The sequence below is a fragment of the Triticum aestivum genome, chromosome 6D, assembly GCF_018294505.1.
Source record: "Triticum aestivum cultivar Chinese Spring chromosome 6D, IWGSC CS RefSeq v2.1, whole genome shotgun sequence".
Taxonomy (NCBI): domain Eukaryota; kingdom Viridiplantae; phylum Streptophyta; class Magnoliopsida; order Poales; family Poaceae; genus Triticum; species Triticum aestivum.
The window spans coordinates 28,279,833-28,294,468 of NC_057811.1; the positions used below are offsets into that span (position 1 = coordinate 28,279,833).

At 43.6% G+C, this 14,636-nt stretch overlaps 2 protein-coding genes across 2 annotated transcripts; both read left to right on the top strand.

The window, feature by feature from the left end:
- The first annotated feature begins 1,893 nt into the window (after nucleotides 1-1,893).
- LOC123143236 (protein CHLORORESPIRATORY REDUCTION 6, chloroplastic) lies at nucleotides 1,894-4,101 on the top strand. The gene is made up of 4 exons (XM_044562088.1): nucleotides 1,894-2,244; nucleotides 3,059-3,193; nucleotides 3,282-3,490; nucleotides 3,583-4,101. Exons 1-4 carry the CDS (start codon nucleotides 2,016-2,018, stop codon nucleotides 3,787-3,789), a joined length of 780 nt encoding a protein of 259 aa, XP_044418023.1. The 5' UTR covers nucleotides 1,894-2,015; the 3' UTR covers nucleotides 3,790-4,101.
- A 1,094-nt stretch (nucleotides 4,102-5,195) lies between these two features.
- LOC123143237 (glutamate receptor 3.1) lies at nucleotides 5,196-10,970 on the top strand. Its single transcript, XM_044562089.1, has 7 exons — nucleotides 5,196-5,339; nucleotides 6,903-7,241; nucleotides 7,337-8,685; nucleotides 8,761-9,038; nucleotides 9,400-9,431; nucleotides 9,533-9,939; nucleotides 10,134-10,970. Exons 2-7 carry the CDS (start codon nucleotides 6,977-6,979, stop codon nucleotides 10,581-10,583), a joined length of 2,781 nt encoding a protein of 926 aa, XP_044418024.1. The 5' UTR covers nucleotides 5,196-5,339; nucleotides 6,903-6,976; the 3' UTR covers nucleotides 10,584-10,970.
- Nucleotides 10,971-14,636: the final 3,666 nt, after the last annotated feature.

Consider the following 14,636-nt stretch of genomic DNA (forward strand, 5'->3'; position numbering starts at 1 on the left):
GTAATCTCTACTTGAGAAACACGTTGTAACATAGTAAACATAATGAATCACATATTTAGACAAACATGATCCCGCAAAATCTTTAATCATCATATTAGCATAAAAGTGATCAAGCAAACAGACACCTCTTTGTTACAAAGAAGAATGCAGACAAACACATCAACCTTTGCCAGTCCCAAGAGCTTCCATATGTAGCTTGATGTCGGAGCAAACTGATCCCTGACGCCTAGAAGACATGTCATTACGATTGCCTCACGCACGTAGCAAAAATCAAACATGTAGTTAGTTCGGTAATACATCAAGAATTTTGTAAGGCTTCCATACAGTAAAAAAAACATTTACTGAGAAATAGATTACTACTATGCATAACTGGAGTCTCCAAATTAACAGAAAATGAACATTAGGATGCGAGAAACTAATCTTCAAAACAAATGACATGGAAAGTAGACGATCACCTCAATTATATTTTGTCCAAACTGGTTCCCATAATATATCCAAGGAGGCAGCACTACTACTCAAGAACAGTAACCACTACGCCATCGAACAACTAGTGCTTTCTAATTTTTTTTTCTTATTGTTCTCTTCAGTCGCGGGAATCCTCCAGTTTTTGGAATTGGTTAGCTGGTTATTTCCGGGGCAGTTTTAGTCGGGTTTTCTCTCTTCTTTAAATGTTGGGATTTTCTTTTTGGAATTTGTTTTTTTAATCGATGATTTTTCACATTTTTCGTTTTTAGGAAAATAGATGATATTTATTCAAAATCAATGAACTTTTTTTAAATTCGTGAAATTTTAAATATTTGATGAAATTTATTCAAAATAAATAAACTTTTTTCAAATTTTATGAACTTTTTATAATTTGGTGAAATTTTTAACAAATTCGATGATTTTTTTAATTGGTGAACTTTTATCATATTTGATGAACTTTTTTTCATACTTGTGAACTTTTTTAAAATTTCATTCACATTTTTTAAGTCACATTTTTTTCTTTTTTGTTGTTTTCCTTTTTTTTCTCCCTTTTTGTAACACAATGGTTGACCGGTCAACCACGACCAGTCGGCAACAGGCGAACGGTCAACACACCGAAACAATGTGACCAGCCGGCGAACGCGCCCCCGTTTTTGGGTCGGGCCCAGAGTGCGGGTGCGTGGGCGCCGAAACCCCTAGTTTGCACCAAAGACATGACTCACCATGTAGGACCTTATAGGTAGCCTTTTTTTATGTCTCAAAAAAAGGTAGCTTTTTTTTTAGTCTAGACACAGGGTGTTTTCTATTTGGCGCTCGTTAGTATACACTTTCCAAACAGGCGCACGCACCAACTCCACGCTGGCCCGGCACATCTCCACCATTTTATGTTTTTCTGAAACGCAAAAATGCCCTCCCGCTGTGAATCGAACCAGGCATCGAGGTACGAGGAGGCAGTAACCACCACACCGCCTTGCCCGATCTGATAATTAACCTCTTTATCCATATATTTTCTATTTTTTTTCTTTTTTCTTTTTTCATTTTCTGTTTTTTCTTCTTCCTGGTTCGGTGATTTATCTTTTCAGATTAATAAACTTTTTCTTCAAATTGATGATTTGTTATTTCAAAATGGATGGTTTTTTATTCGATTCGACTATTTTTATTCGATTCATTTCACAGGTCCTGTGTGTCAGGCCAGCACGCTTAGACAGACGTGCTCCGTCCTGTCACGACGCCAAACGCAGAGGATCTGGTCGGCCAACCCGCTCACGACGGCGTTGCCGGGCACCGCCAGGCACATCACCGCCATCTCGTGGCCCTTGAGCACGTGAGGACGTGAACCATATCCCGACTCGCCGTCGACCCAGTACTAGGTGAGAAGAATGGAGATTTTTCTGCTCCTTGTCGCGTAGCGCGTGCAGCCCGCCTTTTAGCCCCTGAGAAAAAGAAAAGTCAGGATAAACGGATAAGATAGACCCACGGCCACGGGGGGCCGCTCGCCGGAGGCTGTTGCTCCTCCACGACGCCAGCGGCTAGCCTACCTACTTACCTCCATGGCCGCCGGCGCCGCGGCCGCCGTACACCACCACCACCCTATCGTGGCTTCGCTCCGCCCTGCTTCGAGGCGGCTCAGCAGCAGCACCGGCGCCAGCAGCTCGCCGCCCCATCCTGCGGCCTTCCTCTGCTGCTCCGGTCCCAAGACGCCGAGCGTCCAGCTCCAGGCTCTCCGCGTCGCGTTCAACCCCTCCGGCAACTTCGACCTCTCCCTCTCCGACCAAGACGGTGAGCTCTACCAACATTAGCATTAGCAGCCACTTCACTGAAACCCAATTAAAATACCATTCCAAACTCTCCCTGGGACGATTAGTTTCACAGCGCAACATCAACAGACGGCATTATCTTCTTTTTTTTGAGCGAAACATATGACGAGATCTCAATATATGACACTATCGGAACCATGATTTTGGTTCCTGTCCTCAATTTATTTGTGCAAAGTCGTTGTAGCAATTGATTTTGGTATTCAGGTGGTGTTTGGTTCTCTAGTCCTAGGACTTTTTCTAGTCCCTAGGACTTTTTGAAAAAGACTCTCAAGGAGGTGCTTCTAAGGACTTTTAGCAAAAAGTTCCAAAAAAGTCCCACCTTGTTTGGTTTACTAGGGACTTTTTCTAGTCTCAACATAAAAAAGTCCCTGGAACCAAACACCCTCTCAGTAGTTCTGGAGAGGTACAGCACACACCAATTCTGCATTTGGTCAAGGTTTCCAAGTTTGCCATTCACACACAATTGGTTTTATTTACAACCAATATGATGTTTTTTTTTTTGCGAAGCAATATGATGTTAAATGACAGGGAATGTGCCTCGGAAATGCTCAAGTACCTACAAACTGCCTCTCATGTATGGCACCCTGTTATGCCCATTGCCCTGTTCAGCTGCTCTAATAGGTTCTTCAAGGGTGAAGGATTCAATTGTTGTATGTCAGTCAGATTATAAAGTCCTCACATAATAGTGTGTGCGTGGCGTGGAATTCATATCGTTGTTTTCCTTGAGTGAGCTCATATATTTTGCTTTCAATTGATATCCTTTATGGCTTTCTTAGATGCACCACAAGTTGAGCCTCCTCCACCACCTACCGAAGGGCGCATCGAGATTGTTATCAACAAGGATATCATCCGAGCACTTGACCTATCGCCCGTCCAAGACGCCCTTGGCAACCTGAATTCCCTAACTACAGGTAGTCCTTGGCCATCCCTCGAACATCATGCAACTGCATTTTGCACCAGGAGGCTATAACTGAACAGAATCTTATGCACATTATTCAGCTCAATCAAGAAATCTGTTGGACCGAACCGTCGGCTTCACAATAAACTACGAGAGAGAGGATCCATACGATACGAGGGAACTGTCGGAGTTCCCAGATGTAAGGCTATGGTTTGTGAGGCTTGATGCTTCCTACCCCTGGTTTCCGGTGGTGCTTGACTGGAGAGCCGGTGAGCTCGCCAGGTATGCTGCAATGCTGGTCCCTCACCAGGTAACCGTACAAACCATTTATCTGAAATCAGCACATGTGGTCTCATCCGTGTCATGTTCAGAGGTGATGAAATTTACGATCTACTACTGCAGATGAGTATGCGTCACGGCGTAGTCTTCAACCCTGAGGCGTTGGAGCTGTTTGGGATGAAGAAAGTGTTCCTCGTCTACTCGTGGCTGAAGCAGCAGAACCATGCCAAGCCAAGGTTGAAGACGGGCGACATGGCCAAGATGCTCGGTTTCGGCATCGGAGATGAGTTGTTTGATTTGATCGAGAAGTACCCTGTTGATGAGCTCTAGATCTTTATACTGAAACAGTTGGTGAAGAATAGATATCATATAATCCACAGTTACTTACTGGTGCCATACTTACTGGTGCTATACATAGTGTATACCAGTGGTTCTTGTATACAGGACATCAATGAATCAGGATGTATAAGAAGGTAGTCACGCAAGGGATAGTATTTTGAGCGTAAAGCCTAGAGGATTTTCCCGGGCATGCAGCATCAGATGCTAATCACATGCGTGTATAGCCCTTTTTTGTCTTTTATGAAATGCGCGCTTTTAAAAGGACGCGGAATTAATCATTAAGAAAAAGCAGAAACAACTAAAGCATCATTTGGTTTTTCAGCTATAAAGATTTGTTCTGTGCATGGAGTGAATGTGATGAAACACTAGCTGCAGGGCTGGATGCAAATGCCTAGCTTGTAAGGCCGACTAAGAATAAGGCTGAATGCACATATGTTCTGCCTGGAAATGCATGGACTTAATTTCCCTTTTTTGAGGATTGAAATGCATGAACTTCACATGAAGCAGCCAGCACAAAATCCTCACCTGATTCTAAAAAAAAATAAAAAAAATCCTCACCTCACCTTTGTAATCTTGCTCAGTAAATACAGGTGCTCGATTAATCATGGCTCCGCCGCGCCATGTTTAGCTCGTGACACGCGTTTGATTGATTTCAGTTTCTAATGCCAGCTGAACTAACAAGCCGAGGTAGACTTGGATCATCTGACAGTTATTTTGTTTGCCTGCAGGCATGCTAGTCTGCATCATCTCACCCTGCATAACATAAAGATCATCGGAATCGGATCTAATACCTTTCTTAGATCATCGGAATCGGATCTAATACCTTTCTTTGGCCGGTCACACACTCTAGCTAGGGTTCTTCGAGCAGGTTGCTTGCATACTTTCCCTTTTTTCGAGAATCAACATTGACCGTACACTCACAAAGGCGCGCACACACACACGCGCGCGCGCACGCACGCACACACACACACTCAAACAAATGCCTACTGAAGGCCCGATCAAAGTTATGGAGTTTAAAATTGATGGAATCGCCACATGTGTCTCGCTATTTGATACTCCAGTGACGTAAGCGGGCTTATATTTCTTTACAGAGGGAGTATTTATGTATGAGTTATGATTAAATCATAGGGGTTTTTCAAACTACATTTAGCAGGAGAAGTTCCATTCGGTTCAAGCATTTTCAAATATATCTTTTTGGAACATTTAACATATTGATTTGTTTGTTTTATCTTTCTGGCGCAATCTAGACTCGGGTCAACTTAACTAATTCTATGACAGTTGAATATTCGGTGGGCCCCGACTGTCATCGTGCAAGGTTAACACCGTCTCCGTCTCCCTTCTTTCTCCTCCGTCGTCCACCTCCGCTATAAATACCACTCACTTAAAATAAAATAAAGAGCTCGACCGACAGAGGCAGCTCGCGGTCTGCTCTCAGTCCACTCCTCGTCGTCGTCGAGCGGCGCCGGCGCCGCGGCAGCAGCGGCCAGCGTCCGACGGGAGGCCGACATTTCCTCTTGGCGGGGGCCGAAGGAAGCCAACCCGTAAGTCGAAATCTCTCTCTGTGCTTGCTCTCGAATCGCCACCCGCCCCCTAGAGTCCTACAGTACTTCCCTGCCGCGGTGCTGCCAGTGCCCGCCACGCCGCCATTCCCGCCGTTTCTTGGGGTCTCGGTGAGGAATCCGAGGAAGAGCCGCGTGCCGGTTGTGGATTGATCCCCCGGTAATGGCGGCTGTGTGCTGATGTTGCCGCTGGGCCTACTCTTGCGTGCCCGCCCTCGAGGTGTTCGATGGATTGTGCAGGGTGTACGTCTGTGGTCTGTCCGGCTGGTCTCGTTCCAGTTCTTTCAGGTTTCAGTCCGTTCACCGTCAGTTGTTTAAAATGTGCACGAAATGCATAATACACTCATTTCCTGTTGATGCATACTTCTCCGGCTGCTTCTCTAGTTGGCAACTTGGCATTCATGCTTCCTTTCATAGACTTTCTGGCCGTATCTTGGTTGTAATAATTCTGTCAGCGGCTACTCTCTGGCTGTGACTGAGCGCTGTTTAACGATGTAGATGTGGCCGGCTTTGGCCTCTGCTTAATAAAAGTGGGGGCTGGGGGGAACCCCTTTATTTCAAAATAAATAAATAAATAATCTGCTGAGGCTGTTTGGTTGATTGCCGTTCCTCTTGCAGGAAGCACCCAATCTTAAGCATAGTATATATATATAGTTCTATGTTCTGATATGTTCGTTCATTTTTTTGCTGTCTGTCCGGCTGGTCTCGTTCCGGCTCTTCGAGGTTTCAGTCCGTTCACCCTCAGTTGCTGAAATGTCCACGAAGCACATAGTAATCCTGGTTTCCTGCCAGCTGATCATCTCTGTTCATGCATCTTCTCCAGCTGCTTCTCTACTACTATTTGGCATCATGCTTCCTTTCATAGACTTTCTAGCTGTAGCTTGGTTGTAATAATCCTGTCGCAGCTACTCTCTCGTTAATTTTTTGTTTGTGCTGAGGCCGTTTGGTTGATTGCCGTCCCAGGCATTGTTTCCTCTTGCAGGAAGCACCCCATCTTAAGCATAATATATATAGTTCATATCTTCTGTTATGTTCGCTCATTTTTTTGCTGTCTGATTGGCACAAAGGGCATAACCCAAAGTTTGTCACCTACGGGCTTTTGTTCTCTCTCTGCATAGCAAAAGTGTGCGCAAACTGGAATCTGTTGAGAGTAGTATGGCCACGCCAAGTGCCTTGGCTTTCACTTCAGGACCACATTGCATCTTTACTTTCTTGGATGCTTGTCGGCCCAACCTTGGATCTATATCTTCCTAACAGTAATATAAATGATTCAGGCACATACTAAAACTAACATTTCCTTCATTGCTTCAATTGGATCTATGTCGCAAAGTTGCTTTTCTTTGCGATATTCAATCCATTTTTTTAATAACTGCAATTGCTTCATTCAAATTGGCATTTGCTTTTTTGCTGTCCTTTTCCTTCAAACGTTTTGACCGAGCCTTTCAAATGTTGGTACTCTTTTACATGGACTATTTTACTTTAGGGAATACAAGAATTATGCATTGGTGTGATGGTAACATCTGTTATGTGGTCCTTTTTTTACAGGGGGTTTTCAGCACATAAATAAGTTGCTAACATGCAGACAAGTGTCCAGTAGCCTTTGAACCATTTGAGGCACAATGGAGATAGCTTTTCTCACGTTGTTGGTTCTCTCTCTGCTCCTATCCCCTAGTGGCATCTGCAAGAGTTTAGCTGCAGGGCCTCCTGTTGTGAATATTGGCTCCATTCTTCAATTTAACTCCACCACTGGAGGTGTTGCGGAGGTTGCCATCCGTTCAGCCTTGGAAGATATCAACTCTGATCCAACAGTTCTAAATGGAACTACACTAAAGGTTAAAATAAAGGATACAAATTGCTTTGATGGTTTCCTTGGCATGGTTCAAGGTAGGCTAGCTTTAATGTCACTCATTCATTTCGCATCGTTAAAATAATTTTTGGTTCATGGAAGTATGACAATGATACCGTATTCCTTGTATCAGGTTTGCAGTTCATGGAGACTGATGTTATTGCAATCGTTGGCCCCCAGTGCTCCACAATTTCTCATATCATCTCATATGTAGTAAATGAGCTCCGAGTCCCTCTGATGTCCTTTGCTTCTGATGCAACTCTTTCAACGATACAGTTCCCATTCTTTGTCAGAACTGGTTCCAGTGATCTCTATCAAATGGCGGCCGTGGCAGCACTTGTTGACTACAACCACTGGAAGATAGTGACTGCCATATACATTGATAATGATTATGGTAGAAATGGAATTATTGCTTTGGATGATGCACTCACTGCAAAGCGTTGCAAAATCTCCTACAAGGTGAGTTTTCCTTCTAATGCTAAAAGGAGTGAGCTCATAAGTTTGTTGGTTAGTGTCAGTTATATGGAGTCTCGTGTTATCATTCTCCATACTGGAGCTGAACATGGACTCAAGTTTTTCTCTATGGCAAACCAACTGAACATGATGGGCAACAGCTATGTGTGGATTGCAACTGACTGGCTGTCTGCCTATCTTGATGCTAATTCATCAGTTCCTGCTGACATTATATCTGGCATGCAAGGTGTTCTTACTTTACGGCCACATATCCCCAACTCAAAGATGAAGAGTAATTTGATCTCCAAGTGGAGCAGCCAAAGTCATAAGTACAACCATAGTGATCTTCGTGTAAATACTTATGGTTTTTATGTTTATGATAGTGTCTGGGCATTAGCTTGGGCTCTGGATGCCTTCTTCAGTGATGGTGGTAGGATTTCCTTTTCAAATGACTCAAAGTTACACGATGAAGCTGGGGAGACTCTTCACCTTGAAGCAATGAGCATTTTTGATATGGGAAATAAATTATTGGAGAATATTAGAAAGGTAAACTTCACTGGGGCATCTGGGCAAGTGCAATTCGATGCTTCAGGTGACCTCATTCATCCTGCATATGACATCATAAACATCATCGGAAATGGCATGCGGACTGTTGGTTTTTGGTCAAATTATTCTGGCTTGTTGTCGACCATCTCTCCAGAGGCTCTATATTCAAAGCCTCCTAATACTTCTCTAGCCAATCAGCATCTCTATGATGTTATTTGGCCTGGGGAGACTGCACAGAGGCCTCGAGGATGGGTTTTTCCTTCTAATGCCAAGGAGTTGAAAATTGGCGTTCCCAACAGATTTAGCTTCAAAGAGTTCGTCACGGAAGACAATGGTACTGGGTCAATTAAAGGTTATTGCATCGATGTCTTTACTCAGGCATTGTCTTTGCTTCCTTATCCTGTTAGTTACAAGTTCATACCCTTTGGGAGTGGTACTGAAAATCCTAATTATGACAAACTCATACATATGGTTGAATCAAATGTAAGTATGACTTTTGCTTTTCTTCTCCTAACCATTTTGTCATACCGTACTGACCTAGGGCATCTTATCCTGCAGGAGTTTGATGCAGCCATAGGGGATATCGCAATTACAATGAGCCGGACAGTAACTATTGATTTCACCCAGCCATTCATTGAAACAGGCTTGGTTATCTTGGCTCCGGTTAAAAAGCATATAAAAACATCCTGGGCATTCTTGCAGCCATTTACTTTGGAGATGTGGTGTGTTACAGGGTTGTTCTTTCTTATTGTGGGTGTGGTTGTTTGGGTTCTTGAACATCGAATCAATGAGGATTTCCGGGGTCCACCAAGTCAACAAATAATAACTATTTTCTGGTAAGAAGCTGACGTGCACCTTTTGCATCGTCTTCCTGTATGTCAGTTCTGTTTTCTTTAGAAATGTCAAGGTCCACCAAGTCTTGTGCATACAGAGAAACCTTATAACAGTTGCCTGTTAACATACCACGTGAACTATTTATCTTGTGGTGGGACGTATGTATGCACAGTATGAACCAAGAACTCTACCTATAGACCTGTTTTGCTAAGTGGGTCCTACTTAGCTGTATATTCGCTTAATAATATTATGATGATTTTCTTCTGTCTTTGCACTTCTCCACATGTATCGCCAAATGCTCTTGTAGGCGTGATTTCTTGCTCTCAAATGTGTGATTATAATCTCAATTTTGATTGCCTGTAGGTTCAGCTTTTCGACTTTGTTCTTCTCCCACAGTGAGTAAACCAACCTTCTCTATTATGTGTTTCTTGTTTTTGGTATAAGTAACATTTTGTTCTGGCGCACGACTCATGATTTCATATGTATTTGTGCCCAGGAGAAAATACTATGAGCACCTTAGGGCGCGGTGTGTTACTCATATGGCTATTTGTTGTTTTGATCATTGTATCCAGCTATACCGCGAGTCTTACTTCCATCCTGACCGTGCAACAACTTGATACTTCTATAAAAGGAATCGATGACCTGAAAAATAGTGATGATCCTGTTGGTTTCCAAGTTGGTTCGTTTGCACAAGACTACATGGTTAATGAACTGAATATCTCACGGTCAAGGCTACGAGCTCTTGGTTCCCCACAAGAATACGCTGATGCCCTGCAGCTAGGCCCTAAGAAAGGAGGTGTTATGGCTATTGTTGACGAGCGCCCCTATGTTGAGCTGTTTTTGTCAACTTACTGCAAGATTGCTGTAGCTGGCTCAGATTTCACCAGCAGAGGATGGGGCTTTGTAAGTACATTTAAACCATATTCTTTAATATAGGTAGAGAATATAAGAGCACAATATTTTGGTGTTAAAATCCTGGAATAACAGCTAGTATTATGCAACTTTCCTTGCACTTGTTTGCTGCTGCAAGTCTAAAATCTACATGTACTCTGTTTCACAAATCAAAATGTAGCACCTTACAAAGTTCATTCTACCAGGCATTTCCAAGGGACTCCCCTTTGCAAGTAGACCTGTCCACCGCAATCCTCTCATTGTCAGAGAATGGGGAGCTGCAGCGGATCCGTGACAAGTGGGTCAAGACAGGCGATTGCACAACTGACAACAGTGAGTTTGTTGACTCGGACCAGCTCCGCCTCGAGAGCTTCTTTGGCCTGTTCCTAATCTGTGGTGTGGCATGTGTCCTCGCGCTGCTCATCTACTTTGGTATCATGCTACGCAAATACCTGAAACATCATCCGAGGAGGAGCCTCAGAAGATTCATCTCGTTCGTCCATAGCAAGGAGACGCCAAAGAACATGGAGAGGCGATCCATGAGCCTGCTTAGAAGCTCGACACCAACAACGCCGATGAGCAGCCTTACTGCCCTTGACATAGAAAGGCCGGCCAGGCCAGTTAGAAATGACACTGCTATTGACATGGAAAGCTAGTTCATCTGTACAAAAGCTAGTGCATGGTTTTCTTAGGTCAGGTGGTTAACTGTTCTGTGTGAAACAACACTGGGGTCAACTAACCTAGGTTGGAAAGCCAGGCACCAGGGGTGTATAGAGGGGGTTGAAAATACTTCGTAAGTACTAAAATTTAAGAAATAAGAGAAGGAATGATCACTTTTTTCTTTGTGTGACTGTATTTTGGGGGATATTGTGCCCGCTTCAGACTCGGCGTTTGGTTGTGTGGTCTGTTCATGTGTTAGATTGGGCATAATGTGGTTATTCCAAGTCAGTTAGATTGTGTGGGTACTTCAGTTCAACATTATGCAGTGGACCGAGTCTGCAGGCTGCCTGTATATTGTAGCACTAAACTTTGATGTTCATTCACAAACTAGTTGAGATGGAGCTGCACAAAAAATGTGTTACTGTAGCTTTTTTGCTCTGTTTTGTCTTGAGTTTTGTTCAGGGCAGCTTTGAAGCTTATGTTAGGGTGGTCGCTAGATAAATGTGTTAGCATTCCACAGCTCTAAAGAAGATAATGAAAGAGAACATAGGAAGAAATAGTTATGATCTTATCAGGAAAGTGAAGAAAAAGGCGGACACTGTATTTTTATTTCTATAACTCTCTGCCTACACAAAATTATTTATGGATTAGCTCCAATTGATGCAACTGCATCGATCCCAAGCTAGCTACTTGTTTCTCTCAAGTCATAAGGAACACCAAGGCACTGGTCTCAAAAGAGGAATTTCCTGCAGGTTTGTAATCCATCAGTTTCGGTTCTTGCATGCATCTCTGAGAAATAAACTGCAGCTATCATAAACAGATAATAATTCTCAGTTAATAATTCTTGCAGGGATGCCGCAACTTCCTGGGAGCAAGGGATTAGTGGTACTGGGTTTGCTTTTCTGATTTCTTCCAAATTGACAGTTATGGTAGCTACATTGGGAGTGCCAACTCTGCTGTAACTTTTCAGCAGGCATAACAACTGGATGCTTGTTGATATAGGGGAAAACAGAAACTAGTGCCAATGCTTTTTTATTTAATTTAGTCATAATGATTGGCTTAATATATTGTGCTATTAGAGGTGGATAGGAGATTCTTTATTTTCTTGAAAACAGAAGAGCAACAATAGAAAGAGTTTTTTTATGCGATGGATCAATTTTTTCCCAGGGAAAATACATAATATATATATATATATATATTTATCATTCTGTTCAATACCTGTTTTTTTAGGAAAAACAGTAGGCAAATTTCCTACTGTAAATCTGTTAAACAGGAATGGTTTTTGTATGCAATGGAGCAATTTTTTTCTTAAGAAAAATAAATAATGTGTGTATATATATACACACACACAATATTTCTCGTCCTGCTCAATACTTGTCTTTTTTGAGGAAAAACAGTAGGCGAATTGCCTACTGTAAATAATTTGCCTTCTGTAAATATTTTAAATTATAGAAGTATGTGCATAAGCAAGGCTAGCAGAAAGAAAAGAGAAGCAAGTGCTAAAGAGTTGGTCACCCAGGTTCTGAAGCTGGCATAAGAAGCCCTATTAGCTCTGTGAAGGATCAGCTCAAGCTCATCCTTAGAAATCTTTCTGCATCTATATAGGCTTGGCAATCTGTCCTTAAAAACGAAGCCATTTCTGCTAATCCGAATGCTCCAGGCTGCCAAGATAATCAACCTATGTGAAATGTATACTGTATATGTTTCTAATCATGATTGCAGGCACATATATTCATCGCGCTCGCATCAGAGCCTTTACTTCAACAGCGCGTTTCTTGGATACGCCACGGGCCCATGGCTCACTGGTCTGATAGTAAGGGAAAAGTATATTTTTCATCCCTCAATTCTTTCGAAAGTCTAGATTTGATCCCTCAACTCTTCAAACCGGATAACTTTAGTCCCTCGTCTCAACTGACCCAGTATCGTATCGTTGCTGACTCAGTGGGGTTTTGGCCAGTCTTGGCTGAGGTGGCAAAATTCATCTCTCCTACTCATCCTATCTCTTCTTCCTCTTATCTCCAGCATGTTAGTGCAGCCCTTGTTCATCTCCAGCATCGAGAGACGTATCCTCACCTTGCCCATCCTCTTGATGGTGTTGCCGGCAGCGGTGTTGGCTTTGCCGAGGTGGCAGTTGTGGAACATGGCCAGCTTGACCACCGTGCAGGGCTGTAAGAACTCCCACTTGGACTGCTCGTTCCGCCGTGGGCTACACGAGTCGACGACGGTGCACGTGCGCACCCACTTCTGCCCGTATTTGACCATGCAGTACGCGGCGGTGGTGCTCCCCGGACACGGTCGGCATGGCGACGCGAAGGTCGCAGAACCGACAATTCAGCTTGTCGCGGAGCTGCCGCTCGGCCTCCACATCCAAGCAGAGGAGAAGGACCCCGCCAGGTACACCGTACCTGTGTTTTGATTTTCGGCCGAAAAAAGTGGATTTCGGCCGAATTTCGGCCATCTCGGCCTGGGACGAAAAGTGTATTTAGGCCGAAATTGTTCAAATTTAGCAAATTTTGGTCAAATTTAAGTCAAATTGCAGTCAAAATTTGGTCAAATTTCAGCTGAAAATTTTGAAAATGGCCGAAATTCAGCCATCTCGGCCTAGGGCGAAAAAAAGCTCAAACCGAAAATCAAAACACAGCACCGTACACCACGCCTTGTTGCGGATGGCCGGGCCGTCCTTGGCGGGGCGAACGCAGCGTGTCATAGCCGGTGTCTAGCAGTGTGCGGCTGTATCCATGCAGTCACATCGTGAGGTGAGGTGGCTGCAGTCCCACCTCCCGGCGCCGGCGCCGTCGCAGGTCATCTCATCGGGTCAAGATGTAAGTCTCTAGCTTCAGTTTAGACACAGTGGAGTTTGCTGGGTTGGTTAGCTGTACAAAAAAATCTGAACGATCCAACTGTACGCTCATGTATCAAGATTCGGTCAAAACCATGTCCATGTCACACAAAATCCACCGATTTGAAAAGTTGAGGGACTAGGTTTTGCTGGTTTTGAAATTAAGGGACTGTTTCTACACTTTCAAAAGAATTAAGGGACGAAAAATATACTTATCCCTGATAGTAAAGATATGTAGTAGTGGTGATGAACTGGTTTCAAGCCGTGCAGGTCAGTTCTGTCGTCACTAATCTTTTGTGTTTTGATGCGCAGCCTGCTCTATTGTGCATTGTTCCTGGCGTGACTCGTTTCGTCGCCATTCACTCTTTGTGAAATATGGAGAAGTAAAGCCGGTAAGTATGCTTGTTTACCTCTTCCCTTTTGTGTAGTCCTGGGATTTTTTTTTCGAAAAGGGGGGTATGCCCTAGTCTCTGCTGCATCTGAATGATGCATACGGCCAGTGTAGTCCTGGGATGATAAGAAAAATAAGTAAATAACAGCCTGCCTTTGAAATGAGGAACTTGTTTCTCACTGACTGTTTTGCATTGGCAGCTGTTGGAGAGGAGGAAGAAGATGAAGGTCTCAATCATCAGTGGTATATATATATATCTTTCCCTAATCTATCCCTAATAATAAAGCACGGATTGACTTTGTCGGGTTCACCGTCATAATACGCTTTCTTCTCATGTCATAATACGCTTTTACGATTTGTATAGACAAAATCGTAATATAAACGAGGTGGTACTAATTTTATGGAATTTTTATCCATCGTCTAAGAAAATTTAGTCCGAAGGCCGCTACGCGCCCAACAGGCTGGGCCTCAACCTGATGTTCCGCACGCTGCCTCGGCCACATCGTCAAGATGGAAAAACGATTCCTGATGGCCGGCTCCTGCCACCGTCAGGGCGGAAAAAGAATGAAAACTAATCCAATCCACTTGTGAATCAAACTCCCAACCTCGGCTTCCATCTATGGGGAAGTAGCCAGCCACACAGTACTATGATAGCATGAGATTCGATTTCTATTAGTCCCATATCGCTTCTTTAAATAAAATCTGCCAAGAGAGACCCGATAAATCCCACTCAAAAAGAAAGAAAAGATAACATAGAGGCAAGGAGGGGACAATCCAGACGCGGCGGATGGCGGGATTCGACGGTCGGCAGCCGGCAGG

Coding starts and splice junctions, on each gene's coding strand:
- LOC123143237 (XM_044562089.1), top strand. CDS start 6,977: ATGGAGATAGCTTTTCTCACGTTGTTGGTTCTCTCTCTGCTCCTATCC. Junction 7,242..7,336: donor TTTCCTTGGCATGGTTCAAG/GTAGGCTAGCTT, acceptor TCCTTGTATCAG/GTTTGCAGTTCATGGAGACT. Junction 9,039..9,399: donor CAAATAATAACTATTTTCTG/GTAAGAAGCTGA, acceptor GATTGCCTGTAG/GTTCAGCTTTTCGACTTTGT.
- LOC123143236 (XM_044562088.1), top strand. CDS start 2,016: ATGGCCGCCGGCGCCGCGGCCGCCGTACACCACCACCACCCTATCGTG. Junction 2,245..3,058: donor CTCCCTCTCCGACCAAGACG/GTGAGCTCTACC, acceptor TGGCTTTCTTAG/ATGCACCACAAGTTGAGCCT. Junction 3,194..3,281: donor CCTGAATTCCCTAACTACAG/GTAGTCCTTGGC, acceptor CACATTATTCAG/CTCAATCAAGAAATCTGTTG.